The sequence below is a fragment of the Thermobia domestica genome, chromosome 2 (assembly GCF_964235325.1).
Source record: "Thermobia domestica chromosome 2, izTheDome1.hap1.1, whole genome shotgun sequence".
In the NCBI taxonomy this organism is placed as follows: Eukaryota; Metazoa; Arthropoda; class Insecta; order Zygentoma; family Lepismatidae; genus Thermobia; species Thermobia domestica.
Window position 1 is genome coordinate 77666700 of NC_137455.1, and position 17827 is coordinate 77684526.

The window sequence follows — 17827 nt, forward strand, 5'->3', positions numbered from 1 at the left end:
TCTCAAAAATAGTTTCTTCGAACTTTTTGCAAAATCTGTTCAATTTCGAACTTTTAATCCTTGTATTTCAAACATATTTGCGATCGAGGATTTCTCGATTTGCGAAATTGTTTCATATATAAAAAGGAGTCAATTGAGCATAGTATCGATATGAAGTCAGAGTAACACCCCGCAAACTTTCCTAGTTAGTGGGTTGTTCAAAATAAAGGAGGGTGTGCATGGGAGGCGATTAGGGGGACAAAGGGGAGCAGTTCCCCCCACTTTTTTGAAGAAGCCCATTAAGGTATATAGTTTCATTTGGAAATGATAAGTTTTTGTATGTATTACTGGTTCATACAGAAAACGGTGCCATATATTTGCCGTTGCGTGAGTACGTATTGGTTGTCTTCGCGTGGAGTTAAGAAAGCTACAAGAATTGGGTTTTAATTGCCACAAAAAAATAACCCCAAAATTAACCTATTGAAGCACAATTCCAGCATATTTTTACTTCTTCTTACAAGGGTTCGATATATTAGTCAGCCGCTTTGAAACTAATTGAGAGAACATTTCGCAAATAAAGAAGTTCTCACGTTATTCTTTAACTACACAAAAATTGAAAGTTCCTAAAATATCTTTTCTTCTTTTAAGTTTTACGTCCCACGGTTATGCCAGTTACGCTAAAGGAGACGGTGATTATGAGAAATGAATGAAACGGCAGAACCCCTACAAAACCTACGAGCACAGTGTTTGTCCACCACAAAGTCCACACAACGCGAGCTGGGATCGAACCAGGGACCCCAACCACAGGAGGTGAACGCTCTACCACTGAGCCACCGCGCCCCCCACGTGAGCTTGGACTACAGCCCTACCATGAATATTCATTTTATGAAGTTCCCATAAACTGTTTTCGTTTTCATGTAAACGCAATTTTCTACGTCGTAGCTGAGTTTTGAGGTCACTTTCGTGCTAGTTATCCTCTTCCTCTCGGTGATGAACCCGCTTTAAGAGCTCCCATTCCTATTTGAGAGTTCTGCTTTTCGTCCACTTTTATGTTTCATAGAAAAGGTATTTTCCACTTATATTGTACGCTCACTATACGCGTAGGACATGTGCAACTACTGTCACAGACACGCTAAGTGAGCACCAACACAATACCACGGTAGAAACAGTTACACTAATAACATGTAATAGTTGAATACGGTGCATACCATAACTGAGAAACATCGAATTTAATCAGCAACATGTGCCGTATAACAATGAGAATAGTTCAATGGTGTCTGTTCGCTGCTATTTACATTATTTTGATGAATATACATACACAGAACTCCGGCTGTAAGTTGAACCAAACTCGTATATAAAATAATGGTTTAGTTGATAAGATTTACCATACCATTAAAAAAATGTATGTGTAAGGCTCCTTTGAATGGATACAGAAAAACTACACTGTTCTAATTATTAGTTTGAACACCTGAGATCTAGAACTTTAGTATCACAGAAGTGTAAATGTAGATTAATTTATTTCTTACCTTACTAGCATACGGATCATCGATTTCTACAAACTCCTTCTGCAAAGGACTAACTGCTGTATCAGTCAAATATTTGAGAAGCACAGAACAGGCACACATCCTATGATATAGAAAGAGAACAATTTAAACACAAATTAATTCTAAAAGGAAATTTTATCCTATAGTGTATAAGATATCCCTCTTTTAATATCATTATGCAGAACTTTTAATTATGGTCTTATGTCTTCGATACCGATTTTATAAAGTATTAACGAAGTCCGTGAATAAGTCCATTAATCCACTTGTCACACAGATCTTTACCTCTTTTACTGCCTGTAAATCGGAAGAATGGACCAACACCTGTTTTATCATTTATACTTTATTTGGAAACAAATACATACATATATATACATAGTAGACTCTCGACTATCCGGGCTCGTTTCAACAAAGAAAGAAAAAAAAGAAGAAAAACTCCGTAATAAAAAGAATACAAAATTTTTGAATGATTTACTCGACTTGTAACGTCTTGCTGAAAACAAGATTTAGTTAAGGAAAAGCAATCATCAATCAAGGACTTTTTCAAAACCTAATTACAAGTTTTGACTCTTTTAGATCTAACTTTTCACATTTGTGTAATAATTTATGAATGAACAGTAAAACAAGTTTAAATCATTTAAGGATTAGGGCTAAGTTCACGTTTAATTTACTTAAAAATTGTATGTATGGACAGTCAGCGACAAAAGTTCTTTTCGTCTGGTAAAATTATTTTGAAATAACTGTGGTAAGGCTAGAACGTACAGAAAATTACAATCTTTACAATTTACTGAAAATGGTAGTCAAATTGTCCTTCCATTCTGAAGTTATTTGCGAAACTAATTTCATCAAACGGAAAGAATTTTTGTTGCTGACTGTACAATGTACACTATTTTATGTTCCCTGCAATTAAGTGGACATTACAAAATTTATCTTAAAATGTGTAGAATGTTTTTATTTTTGGATTGACTTTTCTCGCAATACAGTACAATGCATAAACATTTATCAAGTACTGGCCTATATATGATTAAGAAATAGAGACAGAAAATATGATTAAGAGCAGATTTTGGCATATAAAGCGTGTTTTTCGTAGTATGGCTAGAGCAAGAAGTGAGTAATTATAGAACACCAGCCTATCCTGCTTTTCGTTATCGGGCCTGCCCTTCCGCCACATTACAGTCTCCTGTATATAACAAAAAATGGTATCATCAATGTCAAATTATTAGTAGTCTGGTGAAATAGACGAAAGCTGAACTACTTTTCACTAAAGAGAATATAAAGGGTATAATTCAAAACAAATTTGTTCTTATAATTCTAGAAATCTGAGTATTTTCTTATACAATACTTCTAGGGAGAAATGCCCCTATCGTCTTTTTTTTCTGTAAAAAGTACACAATTTTGACTAAGGATGGCGTGCGTTTCTACCTCGAAACACCACAGAAGAAACTACATAAAAGCTAAGATTTACATTATGTAACACGAGAAAACAAAATTTTAAGATCGAGTTAACTTCTGATAAAATATTCCCTACATAATTCCACTAAAAGTTGATTCAGGAATTAATACGACAGATTATTCTATCACATGCTTACCTAGAAGCCTTGGTCTGCTGTTGAAGGATAGGTAAGCAGCTTTTCAGAGTATTTAGAAGCTATTAAGTATTTGGCTACTAAAAGGAACAGTAGATGTTCCCTATGCTCTGTACGTAATTATATGTAATATGTGTTCCTTACGATCACTACCTAATTATATGTACTGGCTAAAAGCAATCAGCTATTCGCAATTATGAAAAGGGAAGGTTGCAAAATAAACTGACAACAATGTGTACCAATTTCCAAAAATATGGAAACAAAAAATAAAATATTCAATTTTCTTTCCAATCTATATACATAAGTACAAAAAAGTTGTTGTTACGCAGTTGTTCAACTAGGTTGTTGAAAAAAATCGTTTTTGAAAAATATAATTACATCCACTTTATATAGAAAATGGCTTTTAAAACAACTAATTTCACCTGAGAATAGGCGAATTTGTATCTAAAAATTGCACAATTTCTAAAATGTAAAAAAAGAGAGCATGTTTCAAATTCTGTAATATGTGTTCCTTACGGTAGATAACCAATTAGAATTTAGGATATTCACACAAAAGTAAATGTTCATATTGAAATGTTGGAAACTGCATTCCGTCTGATAAACTTCACTCAATACCCTTCCTATAGATGGCCTTTTCAACAATTGGCAAACAGTTCTTTATACTTTAAAGACAAACTGATTTAAGTTACAACAGAGAAATCTATGTTTAATTTGCTAATGTATTTAGAAATTAAGAACTTTTTTCTGTAAATGAGAGACGAATTTTTTGAATTGTCATTCAAGAAAGAAAATAAATACATAAAGCATAAGCTAAAGTAAAAAAAAATTATATATATATATAAAATTTCACCTTGAACACTTCAATCATTTTGTCGCGTAACAACCGTTGGAATTCACTTACACACTTAAAAGAAAGAAAAAAAAAACTTTAGGCTATTAACAAAAAGTAACAATGAAGAGAAAAAAAATCAGCCATTCCATTCTTACGGACGGGACATTCTGGCCTATAGTTCTGCGAGACATTTAATAAAAATTGTTGATAGTTGTTAAAATGTACAATTAAGATAACTCAGAGTAATCACCAAAGACATTTTGCAGCTACAGCCATTTTATTATTAATAACGAAAATATTTTACCACATTTATAATGATCAGTAATTAATCTTACGGACGGGACATTTTTATGACATACGTTTTGTTACGCACTGATTTTAGCTTAATTTTCTGCGAGTTATAAAATCGTAGTAGGCTTTTTTTTTTTTTTTTTTTTATTTGTGGAACATATTTTCCTACATATTGACCAACGTTTAACTGAAAAAACTACTTTTACTAAATTGTAAAAAAAAAAAAAAAAAAAAAAAAAAAAAAAAAAAAAAAACTAATCTTACGGACGGGACAAACGAATTGAATGCATAAAGTCTCCTTTAACGTGCTCTTTGTTGCATTTATCTTAACTGTTACCCTAAAAGTAAGTAAAACTACACTTAATACTTCTAAAATTAAATTACAGAATGATATTATACAGTCGAAACGTCTTACAAAAATTGCGTCACATCATTTACATGTGAAATTGCATTTGCACTAACTCTGCAACTTCTAATGTTCTAATGTCACCCTGCTTAAACATGTTGTACAATTTCACCTTCTTTAGAGTACAAATAAACATTACTAACTCTCATCCGTTCTGTTTAAAGGTGATCGTCAATAGAGTCTGAATCTTATTATACTTCCTTGCTGTGCTTCCACACGGTGCACTGTTTCTCAGAGTGAACAGTTCTCCCGGTTTCAATGTGATATTCATCAACAGGCGAAAGTAATGTCGAGACTGAACTTGCGGAATAGAATGAACATTAAATTAAAAGACAAATTCTGACCAAAGTATATATTAATTAATAAATAATAGCGTTACAGTTTCGGCAAATTAACTTTGCCTTCAACAGACACATTATGAAATACAATTTCTAAGATTACAGCTTATATACTTCTTAAAATGAGAGGAGGTAATTCCATGAACCAATCATATTCGTCCTTTCCTTTAACAATTTTTAATTAATACATACGAGAAGAGAAAAGAAGATATAGAGCAATTTTACAGTTTATTAATGCAGAATGGATATAGTGAGGATAGATTGAAGAAGAATAGCAAGAAAGAAGAGGGCAGAAGGGAGTGAGAAGATAGAGAAGAAGAAAAGAAAAGATGGTTCGGGATAGAGGGCATACGAGAAAAAACGGAAGTCTTAAAAAACTTATTGAGAAAAGGAGATGTAAGAACGTACAGAAAAGGTAGCAGAAGAATGTTAGATGCGTTGGGAACGAGGAAAAGGAAGATTAACAGAGATACAAATAATTGATGAAGGGGTTGTATATAGAATTAAATGCAAAGAATGTGATATGAGTTATATAGGAGAAACAGGAAAGAGGTTACAAGAAAGGATTAAATAGCACAGGGACGACGTTAGATTGAAGAGAGATAGTAACGCTATATATAAACATGTAAGAGAGACAGGACATGAAATAGACTGGGAAGGCGTAGATGGGCTGGAAAGGAAGAAAAGAAGCATTATAAGAAAATGGAAAGAGGCAGAATGGATAAGAAAGGAAGGACGCGAGAAACTTATGAATTGAATAGCGAACTAAATATACATGATGTATGGAGAAAGATATTGCATAAAACAGAGAAGAAGAGGTAAAAACAGGTGTATTGAACAGCGGATAGACAATTAAAAGTTTATGTTTTTCAAAAAGTGAAAGTTATTCATACACAAGTGTGCCAATTAAAAGTTTAGCTCTTAAGTGAAAGTTGATCATTAAAAGTTGCATATGTATTAATTAAAAACTGTTAAAGGAAAGGACGAATATGATTGGTTCATGGAATGACCTCCTCTCATCTTAAGAAGTATATAAGCTGTAATCTTAGAAATTGTATTTCATAATGTGTCTGATGAAGGCAAAGTTAATTTGCCGAAACTGTAACGCTATTATTTATTAGTTAATATATGCTTTGATCAGAATTTGTCTTTTATACAAGTTCCAAAGCTAGAATGAGTGGTATTCAGAATGAACATTAATTCACCTTTATTCTAATATTTTCCGGTGTTCACCCACAGTTTCGTCACCAACAAAGAAGAGTTGAATTTCTTGAGGTTTACAAAGTCCACTGCAACATTTGTAAAAATCTCTTGCTGGGAAAACATCCATTTGCCGGTCCTTACTACTTCCGAGGCCATTCTCCTCAATGTGACATCTATCCCGCGACCGCTCCTTTCCCGTGTGAGGTTGCAGAAACTCCATTCACCAGTTACATGTTTTGACTTTATACTTGTTTCATTGTTGAAATAGCTTACTTGTTTCACTGAACAAGTAAACATTCAACAATGAGAAAATGTAAAATCAACAAATCGGTACGATTGGCTTTGAAGGTTCTTCTGTGAAAGTTTGAATTCTCTTGGTCAAATTTTGTAAGGGCAATTTTGATTTTTCGTAGACACAAGAAAGTACATGAGAAAGATAGATTCTTCTGCCATCTATTAGTAAAAGCAACTGGTTTCAGGTCATTGTATTACATTTGGTTTCTGAAGTTTAAAAGTGAAGGCACTAAAAGTAAAAGCCCAATCTCTTGAGGCAGATATAAATGTAATTGAACAACAATTCTATTAATGCCGGATAATACTTAGGGAAGGGACACAATTTCAAAAGCCTTTTATTTGTTAAGAACGACCAACTGGTTGATTTAAACTTCGTGTATAAATTGATATTAGGTTATTTGCTTTGCTTACATGTTTTCAGAATGATATTATTATTTTATAATATGTAAAATGAAGTTTCTTGCTTCTTTTCTTACGGACGGGACATTAAATGCAGAGACAAGTTCGGAGTTACTTCCAAGAGAATTACAAGCCTTTTTCTTGCAAACAACATTGTTTCGCAATAGAACACAGAATGACTGTTTCCCTCCAAAATTGTCAGTTCCAAGTTCAGTCACATGACTGAATAACAGTGTCGCAAACTAATGTTCCCTACATGTCTCAGAAAAAGCTCTTCAGGCTCCATGTTAAGTAAGACTGTGTAACATTCAGAAAACAAATAAAATAAGCGGAGTTTAGTTCTATTTCAATAATTAGAATATTTATCGCTCTTATCAGGTACTTTTCAAATTAATACAAACAAAATTAAAATTTCACTCAAATGTTTACTTTGGCGTAGAATGGCTGAAATGCTTTAAAGGTGTGAGGTAATGCAGATTAGTTGACAGATATGCAACAACATAACAGAATGGATTAACCTGTCTCAGATGGGAAAGTTTTGTAACTTTTATTTTAAAAGATGAAAGTTAAATGTGAAGTTAATTAGTAGATCCTGTTATTTAATCACTTCTTACCTATATAATTCTTTCACCGCAGACGGCCCTCGCCAACCTATATATACCATACCATTAGTCTCTTCATCACAAGGATACGGAACGAGTTCATCTACTGGCTGCGATAAAGGCGGGACAGGAGATTGCCATGGTCTTTGGAAAGATCCTCTGTCACCCTGCAAAGAATATATCAAAGTTAATGTGTCAAAATTACCCTGTGTATGCTTCTAGTTCTTTTCAGTGCTGAGACTACTTAAAAAGTTACGAGGTGTGAAAATACGTACCTAAAAATGAGCTCCAAACCGCATGCACCAATGAATGTTTAACTCGGATTTTCCACACTGAAGCCAATAACATGTTGTTTGGCCAGGAGGTACATCACAGCTTTAAGGCTAAGGATTTAGATTTCTGGATTTTTGGTATTTGTGGCCATTTAGACGGTCACGTATGAGGGATGACGTCCCTCGGCGAGCACACTATCTGAGGAAAGGGAAGGAAGAAAGGATTGGAGAAGAAAGAAAGCGGCCTGGGACCATTCCGGCAATTGCCTAGTCTGAATGAGGAGAACCTCATTCAGGGTGGCTCGCCTGAAAAAGCTTTTTACTCTTTTTCGACCGAGTGCCCCCACCGGGAACCGAACCCGGGACCACTCGCATCATAGCTTTATTTGCATGAGTTAATTTAGGTCATTCACAAACCTTAATTATCTTAACGAATGTAATTAATGCTTATTGTGTAATATACGAATAATATCTTTGCTTGAATAGATAATTCTTATTTTATTTCAGCAATAATTTCGTTATCTAAAGTCCTGCTAGCTTCTTCGGATTGATTAGTTTAAAGGTATTTATTGACTGCTCCTTCATTCCATCCTATTTTACGTCTTCTTAGCATAAAATGTGCTGATACTGTGGATCATCAATCGTACTAATATAAAAGAACCAAGCTTTGAGAAATAACGTACTTACATTAGAATTGTTTGCACTGACAAGGAAAGTACTTGGGCTCGAACGGGTGAATACGCACAAAAAGGAAAGCATGTTAGCACCCCGGAAGCAAACTGTGATGTCCGTTTTTCTGCAAGATGCGTAAAAGTCCTCAAGAGCAGAGCAAAGTAGAGCATGTGCCATAACTTCAGGGCGTCTATAAAGTATGACACCGAGCCATTTTTGCGGAAAAGTGTTGGGTGGATGGAAAAATCGGCGAACATGTATCCCATTGTTTTAAGAGCACACATTTTGAATGAAAAAGTTGTATTCCAGGGTCCCCGGAGGGTCCACAGGGCCCAACCAGAGGCGGATATGGAAGGTAAAAACTGGGGGGCCAACCAGAACCCAGACTATGATAGGAGTATCATGAATTTACTATAAACCTTCAAAAATATATAAATATTAGCTTAAATTATTTTTGTTACTTAAAAACTGGGAGTCTAGGTCCCCCGGCCCCGGGCTAGATTCGCCACTGTATCGAACCAAAAGTTTCAAATGGTAAGGGGCGGGGGGGGGTCAAGTAATATATCGTTTGAAAGGTATTATGAAAAGCAACAAGCTGTAACAAGTCCCGCGTCTGTATACGCACTCTATGCAAAATGGTGGTCACATACTCTTTCATGACAACTGTGTTGACATTTTGACTGCTTACCATTTTGTACATGGTGAGCGTAGAGACTTGGGACTTGCTTCATCTTGTTTCTTTTCACATACCTTCCAACGATATACTTACTACTTGTTCCACCTTACCATTTGAAAATTGTGAGTCGGACCCTGTCTGGAACCCTTCGGGGGACCGTGTGACAAAACTTTTACATTCAAAATATGTGTCCTGAAAAATAATGGGATACGTGTGCGCCGAGGTTTCCATCCACCCAATCGTTTCCGCAAAAATGGCCCGGGCTCAGGCTTTATAGACGTCCTCTACTTTGTCCTGCTCTCACGGATGTGTACACTATCTTGCAAAAAAACGGACATCACTGTTTGCTTCCGGGGTGCTAATATTACACATGCTTTCCTTTTTGTGCGTATTCACCCTTCGAGCCCAAGTACTTTCCCTGTGAGCGGACAACATGACAGATGCTCAATGCAAAAAATTTATAACTGCTTTCCTGTTACATATATTATTTTGGCCCCGAATACACAAGGTAACTTAAGGAAAAATTTATTTTAACATATTTTGTATGCTCAAAAGAAAAGAAAAGAAAAATCTCTCTGTATGTTGATGAATAATGATGAGACACCAATTTCCTTTAGTCGTCGTAGCCCACAGAACAAAACATCTTTTGTTTGCAATTCTATTTTCATCGCATCAGATAAGCCAAAACGGGCAGGCACCAGTCGACAATATTGCTGATCGAAATTTATTGAACTAAAACACTCTTTTAACTACGGCGTTACGGTTTTTGGGCATTTTTATGTAGTGAGTTAGCAACATTTTACATGCTTGAGAAAGTATAATCAGCAATCGTCTCACGAAACGTAGTTCTCCGATAAGAAAATCAATGTTGCCGAAACTGGATATTTTACTTACGTTAGAGCATAGTTTGAATATACTTTATATACGCAACTGCATTTACTTTCTTTGCGTATTTAAAAGAACTACTCTCAACCCTTCGGGAATTACGCGACTGGAAGAACAACGCATCGGCCGCTCTGAAAAACCATTCTCTTAACTTTCAATGCATATCTATAATTCAAATAAGCAACCTCGACTGATTGTTTTCTGTAGAACACTCTATGAGCCGAAAAATTCATACTAAGATTGGATTATAGTACAAGGGTAGTTAACTGTGACGCATTGTAAATTCAGAAGTAAGTAGCATCTCAAGAATATTATGGATTGTAGGAGAATTCTTATCTATAACAGCATCTTCGCCAGGAGATAAACCCTTGGAGCTCCTATTCCTCCTTGAAATATAGTGTGGAAAACTGTGATTTTGAAAATGAAAAACGATAAAGAAGGCATTTAATTGAAAGTCGTGAAATATTTTTTTAATTATTATTTTGATAATGTGACCTATAAGTTTTACGAAAATTTTTTGTGTCGTGTTCTCTCTCTTTTTTTTTTTCTTTTTCAAAAAGTAAATAAATAAAAATGGAATTTTCAATAAATCTTCGTTGTCCGCTAATATAGTTTTTCTTTATATGACTGGATGTGTTCAATAATCGTATTATGTTAGAAGTATAAATTTTCGGCATTCCAAACCACGTGTAAGAAATTGTCCCTTAAGTCGTGGAAAGTTTTTAATAACGAGTTTTTCAGCAATTAAGCTGAGAGCAGCAGAACTGCACTAAGCCCTTCTGCAGACGACGTAAGTGAAAAAAATATAATGTTTGAGGGTTTCAAGAATGTAACTTTTACCAAAAATCATCCTGGGTTTAAGACTAATGGTCCATGAAAGAGTAGGACTGATACCCAGATTGCAGCCGACTGTCGAACTGTTATATTATGCATAGTTAATGACAAACGTGCCATTTATTTCATTATGCTATTTTATATACTATATTTATCTTACTGTAATGTAAGTATGGAATATTTGAGAAAAGCCAAAGTAAATGCATTTTTGTTAGAGGTGGATCAGTTGGACTACGATTTGAATGCACAATTTTTCCCATCTCCACTAAACATAGGTGTGTAGAGTTTCCATACCACCCAGAACATTTCTGTTATACGTTCTTTTGCTGAAATATTAGTTCAAAGTAATATCCTGTGCTTGGTGTTTTATTGGTATTCATTGTGGCGAGATCCAAGGAAAACTACGATATTTCTGTAATCTCTTCACATTGAATGTTCTAAGTGTCTTTGTACTAGTAGTCTGCGCTAAGACACATGTGCGCACAAGAGAAGTATATCACTGCAATGTGTTGAAATGGTTCCAAGTTCAATTCCCCGGTTTGAAAATAATTGAGCATCAAGAAAACCTCTAACAAAATGCCAGTTCAACAGTGACTTTTTTTACTATAAAGTAAATAATCTGTTCCATCAGAGTAAACACTATCAATCATTGTGCACTAGCATCGAACGTAATACCTTTTTAGCGCCATAAAAATTAGTTTTGTCGATTTTCTCGAAAACTAAGCATCAGAATTTACCCGCAAGTATGTAATTTTAATCAGCTCAATGTGATCTATGAACTGTTAAACAGAACTTAAAGCTTAAGAATTAATTATAGTTTCGAGATATATCACATTAACAAATACCGTATACTAACCTGGGGGCCGTGGTAGTTCAGTGGTAGAGCGTTCACCTGTGATGCATGGGGTCCTTGGTTCGATCTCAGCTCGCGCCAACTGAGTTTTGTGGTGGACATACATCGTGTGCGTGGGTTTTCTCGTTTCCTCCCACTTTTTTCATGCACCATTTCCTTCATTTCTCATTATTACCGTCTCCTTTAGCCTCACCGGCATAATCGTGGGACGCAAAACTTAATTTCATTTCATTTTTGTATACTATCCTCTTGCCATGTCATAATAAAATCCTGAACTAAGGTATATTTCAATATCAGTTTCATCCACTAAGTGGCGTGCTTATAGTAGACTCAATTTTTAGGTTTACGAAAAAAAAAATTTCCTCGATCTTTTGGAAAACTACGTATGAGAGCTTATACTCACCCAAATATTATTCTCAACTCTGGAAGATTTATCGATTGATATAAATCTTTTTAGATATTCGGTTTCTTTTCTACGCTAATAATATTGTAAGATTTCTCAACTTTTGATTCCTTTATATTAGCATGGTTGGTTGATGGTCAAGAATAACAACATATTTTATAGTTCAAGTTAAGAAGTCAAAATAAGATGAAATAAAGTAGAAGAATTCTTCAACACAACTTTGAAGAATCAACCCGAAGAAGTCAGCAAGACTTGTGCTAAAGAAATTATTGCTGAAATAAAATAGGAATTACGCTATTCGGGTAAAAATGTTAACCTTATATTACTTAAAGAAATTATTGCTGAAATAAAATAGGAATTACGCTATTCGGGTAAAAATGTTAACCTTATATTACTTAACCCTCGATTAGTCGCGCCGCGGTCAAAAGCACCGCAGAAAAATTATTTTCGATCGTGTGTCCATTCTGTTTGTCCGACAGACTTCTCCGTCTAGCTAATCTTCCCCCTCACCTTCCCGAACATTCCTGCTCAAGCACTCCGTTATCCGTTGTTTAATTCAACTACTAGTGATTGTTTAGTGATTCTGCGGTGCTTTCCACCGCGCGCGACTAACCGTGTAATGTTTTTTCTCAGTGTTTCGCTCTGCACGTGACCTTTGCTTTGGAGATGTTTTAAGCTTTATAAGCATAAATATTATTTTAATGAAAGGAAAAAAAATCGACAGTGTTAACAAACTGATACCAAGTATGAAAAAAGAGAAAATTAGAAGTGAACAAATTAAAGCAACGGAGGGAAATGTTAAGAATGGACTATTTGGATAAGTCAGCCGAGATGATCTCGTGGAAGCTTTGTCTGAGGAAGATCATAACAAATATATATATATATATATATATATATATATATATATATGAGTGAACACGAAAGATGAAGTGAGGAGTCGGCGAGCGAAACTGAAGATCTTAAACCCAGAAATAACCAGCGATTCCCAGAATGTACTCAGAACAGGAGAGGATGAAATAAGCGACGACGAAGTGCAGAACAGTGTAAATTTGAAGATAAGCTAAAATAATTCAATGTAGTGCTGTATAGGTGAAGTTTCAAAATAACAGGAGCATAAAATAATTCAATGTAAATTTGATTTGATTTCAATTTAGCGCCGTTTTGAGCATCAAGGCTATGTAAGACATGGACCTACTGCTTAACGAAGGATCCGAACCACATGAGGTCCCACCGTGAATCGAAGCCGGAAGTCCCACGCCAAAGGCGTGTATGCTAACCGCTTAGCTATGAATGATCTCTAATTCAATGTAAAATGCGGTGTGAAGCTTTGTTTTAGTGTTATGTTTATATAGTATATTTTTAACTAATTTACTATTGCATCTCTAATTTTAGACGAACCAGAGTTGGCAAAAACAAAAGATCATCATCAGATTTAGAATTTTCAATAAAAGCAGTGCGTAGCTATCTATCTAAAGAAATATGTAACGAAAAAACATTTTATTCCAAATGAGAAAAAAATGACATGTCTAATTGTAGGTTTCTCTAATAGTTATTACTGTAAAAATTATTATTATAATAAAAATGTTATTCCCTCTTAATCAGAAAATATATAAAATTACGTTTCTAATACAAGAAAAATATTTAAAACGATATTTGCAACACATTATGTTCGTGCGGTCCTTTTGACCGCGCGCGACTACTCGCGTTACTTTTTCAGCGCGACTTCTCGAGGGTTAAAGAAATTATTGCTGAAATAAAATAGGAATTGCGCTATTCGGGTAAAAATGTTAACCTTTTTTTGTTCATATAAAAAAGATTCTGAAAAATGTGGTAAACTTCTTATAAACTGATTTTTAAAAACGACTTTTAAATTATTATATCCATGATCAACTTCTTTTCCGTTACTGCAAAAGAAACAGGTTTCAACTGATCCTAAATTTGAGGCAAGTTAATTTTATAGCATTTGTATATCCGATAAAAACTACTGATTATATTTTATCTGCATCACACTCTAAATTGTTCACATAAACGTCTAATTTGGAGTACTGTATTCCCTACTCATTTTCAGTTAATACTTTCCACACAGATTTCGAGAATTATATCTCATTTACAAAATACATTACTGAATAAAACTCTTGGAGTAACTGGAAGCTACCTGTTTCAATTCTATCAGAATTAATCAAAGTAAATTTAAGAACCAAAATTACAACTTATATTATCACCTTTTCAACTTTGTAAGAACGAAGGAAATGACTGGGTAACACAAAAAATGAGATAAAAAAAAAAAAAAAAAAAGATATATTTTAAGGAAATATCCACTATTTATTTACAAAAGCCCTTATGCTCAACGTTTCGCAATAAAATAGCAGGTATTATAAATCAAACAACATTTTTACTATCGGAAAATCAGTTTATGCATTTCTGAGCATTTAGAAATTTCTTCACATAACATTGTAGCAAAAATTTTGAACAACATATTGAAGAAGGCTTGGCTTTGGAACTTCAGACAAGCTTGTACAGTGGGCTTCATGATAGAAGAAAACCAATGTTCACAGAAGGGCACAACAAAACTACCGACTGACCAAGTGATGAAAATTCGGCTTCAAATCCATTACAGCAAAATAATAAACAGGAATGCTCTTGTAAATAAATGCTGGTAATTTCTTTAAAATTTAAAGTTCTTCCTGGTGTTTACCTTATTTATCTGCTACTCTTATCACTTTTTTTCCTCTTAAAGGTTTACTAAACAACATGGATAGTACGGTAATTTTGCTTTAAGCTGAATGTCGTAAATTAAAATAAAAGAGCTCCTCCGTGGCTAAACGGCTACTGTACGCGCCTTTGGCGTGGGAGACACGGGTTCGATTCCCAGCGGAGCTCATGTGGTTTGGATTCCACGTTAATCAATAGGTTCACGTCTCATATAGTCGTGCTGCTGAACGGGACGTTCAAGTCAACTCAAATTAAAATAAAACGAAGACAAATGTAGCTGAAACTTACCTTAGCCACGATCTTATCTTCAAACGGTGTAAGTGCTTTGAACACATCTTCAGTCTTTACTTGTCCAGTTATAATTAAAGTCAAATTTTCAGGTCGGTAGAATTTCTTGTGGTAATCTCTTACCTAAATTAAAGCAAAAATGTTAGATTTGTCTTTGGACACATGGAGAACTGTTAATATATCTTCCTTACAGTAAATACACATATTTTTCATTAAATAATCGTAACATAAATCCTACTCTCAAGCAACATATCTCCTTGATATTACTTACTCCAAAGGAGGTTCATCACAATATAACGCGTTTGGCGCCATATAAGACGCGCCCTTTATCTGTATTCAATTTTGACGGGAAAATATTTGCACTGCATATATATATATATATTTTTTTTTTTTTTCAATCCAAAGTAACATTTCAAGCAAGAAACATATGTGGAATTAAAAATGTTTAGCTAATGTAGAATCGCACGCGCATCTGAAAATGTTTATAGCGCATGTGCGTCCAGAGAAAAGCATAGATACTATGAAACAGTAAGTAAATCGATTGTATCAAATTTAACTTATTGAGTCACTGCTTGTGCGCCCAGAGGAAAGCATGCATATTAACCACATATGACACTGTAAAACAACGTTTCCAGGTGTTTTTTTTTTTTTTTTTTTTTTTTTTTTTAAATTCTCTTAGCCTAATTAGTCACTATCTTCCCGTTTCGTTCGGTTTAACAGTTTCTCGAAATATAAGCATGGATGCTAAGTAATTCTTTCATTCCATCTTTAAAATCTTTCGATCATGTGGCCACTTTGCTGCTGTTGCCTTCAGTTCACTGTTTGGTCCTTGTTCAAACACACACTATCATTCCATACAGCGTTTCTTTCATATCACTTTTCTTTTCAACTTTGAACTAAATTCTCATTTGGTTTGTTTTACTATTTTCATACATTTCACTCTTCAGTATTTGGATATCTTAGCCATTCTCTCCAAGTTTCATTGTTTTCTCACTCCTTCAAGTCGTATTCTGTCATTTCAGCAGTGAGTTTAATTTTCTTCTGTCAAGTACTCTTTTACATTTTTTTTCTGATACCCTTACCAAGGTTTCTTTACATGTCTTCCTTTCTTCTTCCACCATTTTAACACTCTGCTAATAATCATTTTAGCATATAAAAAAATTAAACTCAACATTAAGAGTGATACTTATCTCCTACCTTTATGAAGAGGCCATGCTTTGAAACACAGATTACATTTACTTTCTTCTCTTAAAAGGAATCCACATAGAAGAGAGAACCACTCTATAAGTTATAGTCATCAAGCAACGAAATTGTCTAGTAGAATTTGTTTTCACAGATACAAGGTAAGGTAAATTTATTTCCAAGTTATTCGTATTTTGACATTTGAGAATTCATTTTCTCTGAATTTGTTTCTTAGTACTTAATCCTGAAGTTTTCTGTCAAATTTTAATCATATCTCCTCATGACAACAAAAGAGCAACCCTAATGAGGAAAAATAACGGGACTATAGCTTTCCTGTATCTAGTTCAGCATATCGTAAGTGCAGTTAAAAAAAAAAAAAAAAAAAAAAAAAAATCACATTTACTCGAAGCCTCGGATATAGAACTACTTCTTGAAGAACTGACGTGAACAAGAATATGTAATTTGTTATTATAAACAAATGACCATCAAACGTGTTGAATTAAATTTACAAAAATACTAACCTTTACATTTGTTGTACTTTCCCTTAGATTTTTCATAATACCACCCGTCTCCGATTTGTATCCACAAACTCCTGGGTACATAGCTCGCAACATTGCAAGGTACGAGCGTGATTCCCCTGTGTTCTCCCTGCCCTGCATTTCACAATAGACAACGCCTGCATCTTCTCCTTCACCAGTGACATGATGAACCTCCGTAATAAAGCCTGAATCCTAAAAACAGAAGTAAAAATAAATAAATAACCACACAAACAAAACAGTTACATTTATTTATTTATTTTTCTTTCTTTTCTTTTCAGACATCTTTTACAAACAACTCTTAAATTATACATCCATTTGTATCAAAATATTTACCATCATGTAACATTCTTTCAATAGGAACGAATAAATATCCAACTTACACATAAATAATTTCAGTTACGAATTTCATACGCAGACAAATTATTCCTACTTATAGCATTAGAACATTGTCAAATTCGAAAAATAGTTCTCCTTCTTAAAATAAGACATACAGGGAACAGCAAAAAAGTGTTTTAATACCTCTTGCAATAATAATAATAATCATACATATAACAAGTGAGTTTAGTTTCATAATGTAAAACTACGATAGAGTTCCAAATTATGCGAACTTAATACTGAAACCAGATGTGGTAGATCAATAACTTTCATCTGTAATAAGGAGATAAGTTCATAGATGGACTACATTCTTGCGGTACTGAATCCATATCAAGAAATTTCAGGAAGATTTCAAAAAATTGCTTCTCCCTATCTGTTAAACGTTGTTTTTTTTCTCTCTCTATGGCGATCACCGTTAAAACCAAAAATAGCTAATTTCCACTAGTTCCAATTTGAATAGAGGGTTGAGGTGACAGGACTTATTCTTGAGACGTTGAATCTTTTCGAAAAAAAAAAAAAAATCTCGCTATTTCTTACCCTTTCTGCACTAAGAAAATTAAAATTAAAACCAGAAGCAGTAACAAATTTCGATCACTTCCGGTTTTACTAGAGAGCACATGATGGAAGAGGTGGCTTTTACTCTTGAAACACTTAATCAAATCGAG

General features: G+C 34.2%; 1 protein-coding gene across 1 annotated transcript in view; it reads right to left on the minus strand.

Annotated features, from left to right (window-relative positions):
• LOC145672968 (uncharacterized protein C05D11.1-like) overlaps positions 1–17827 on the minus strand; it is a 79964-nt gene that overhangs the window by 51376 nt on the left and 10761 nt on the right. Inside the window, exons 4-7 of the mRNA XM_081742240.1 lie at positions 16770–16979; positions 15067–15189; positions 7484–7638; positions 1506–1605 (exon numbers count right to left, since the gene is read on the minus strand). Of these exons, the coding sequence (XP_081598366.1) occupies positions 1506–1605; positions 7484–7638; positions 15067–15189; positions 16770–16979 (588 nt within the window). The remainder of the gene's footprint in view (positions 1–1505; positions 1606–7483; positions 7639–15066; positions 15190–16769; positions 16980–17827) is intronic.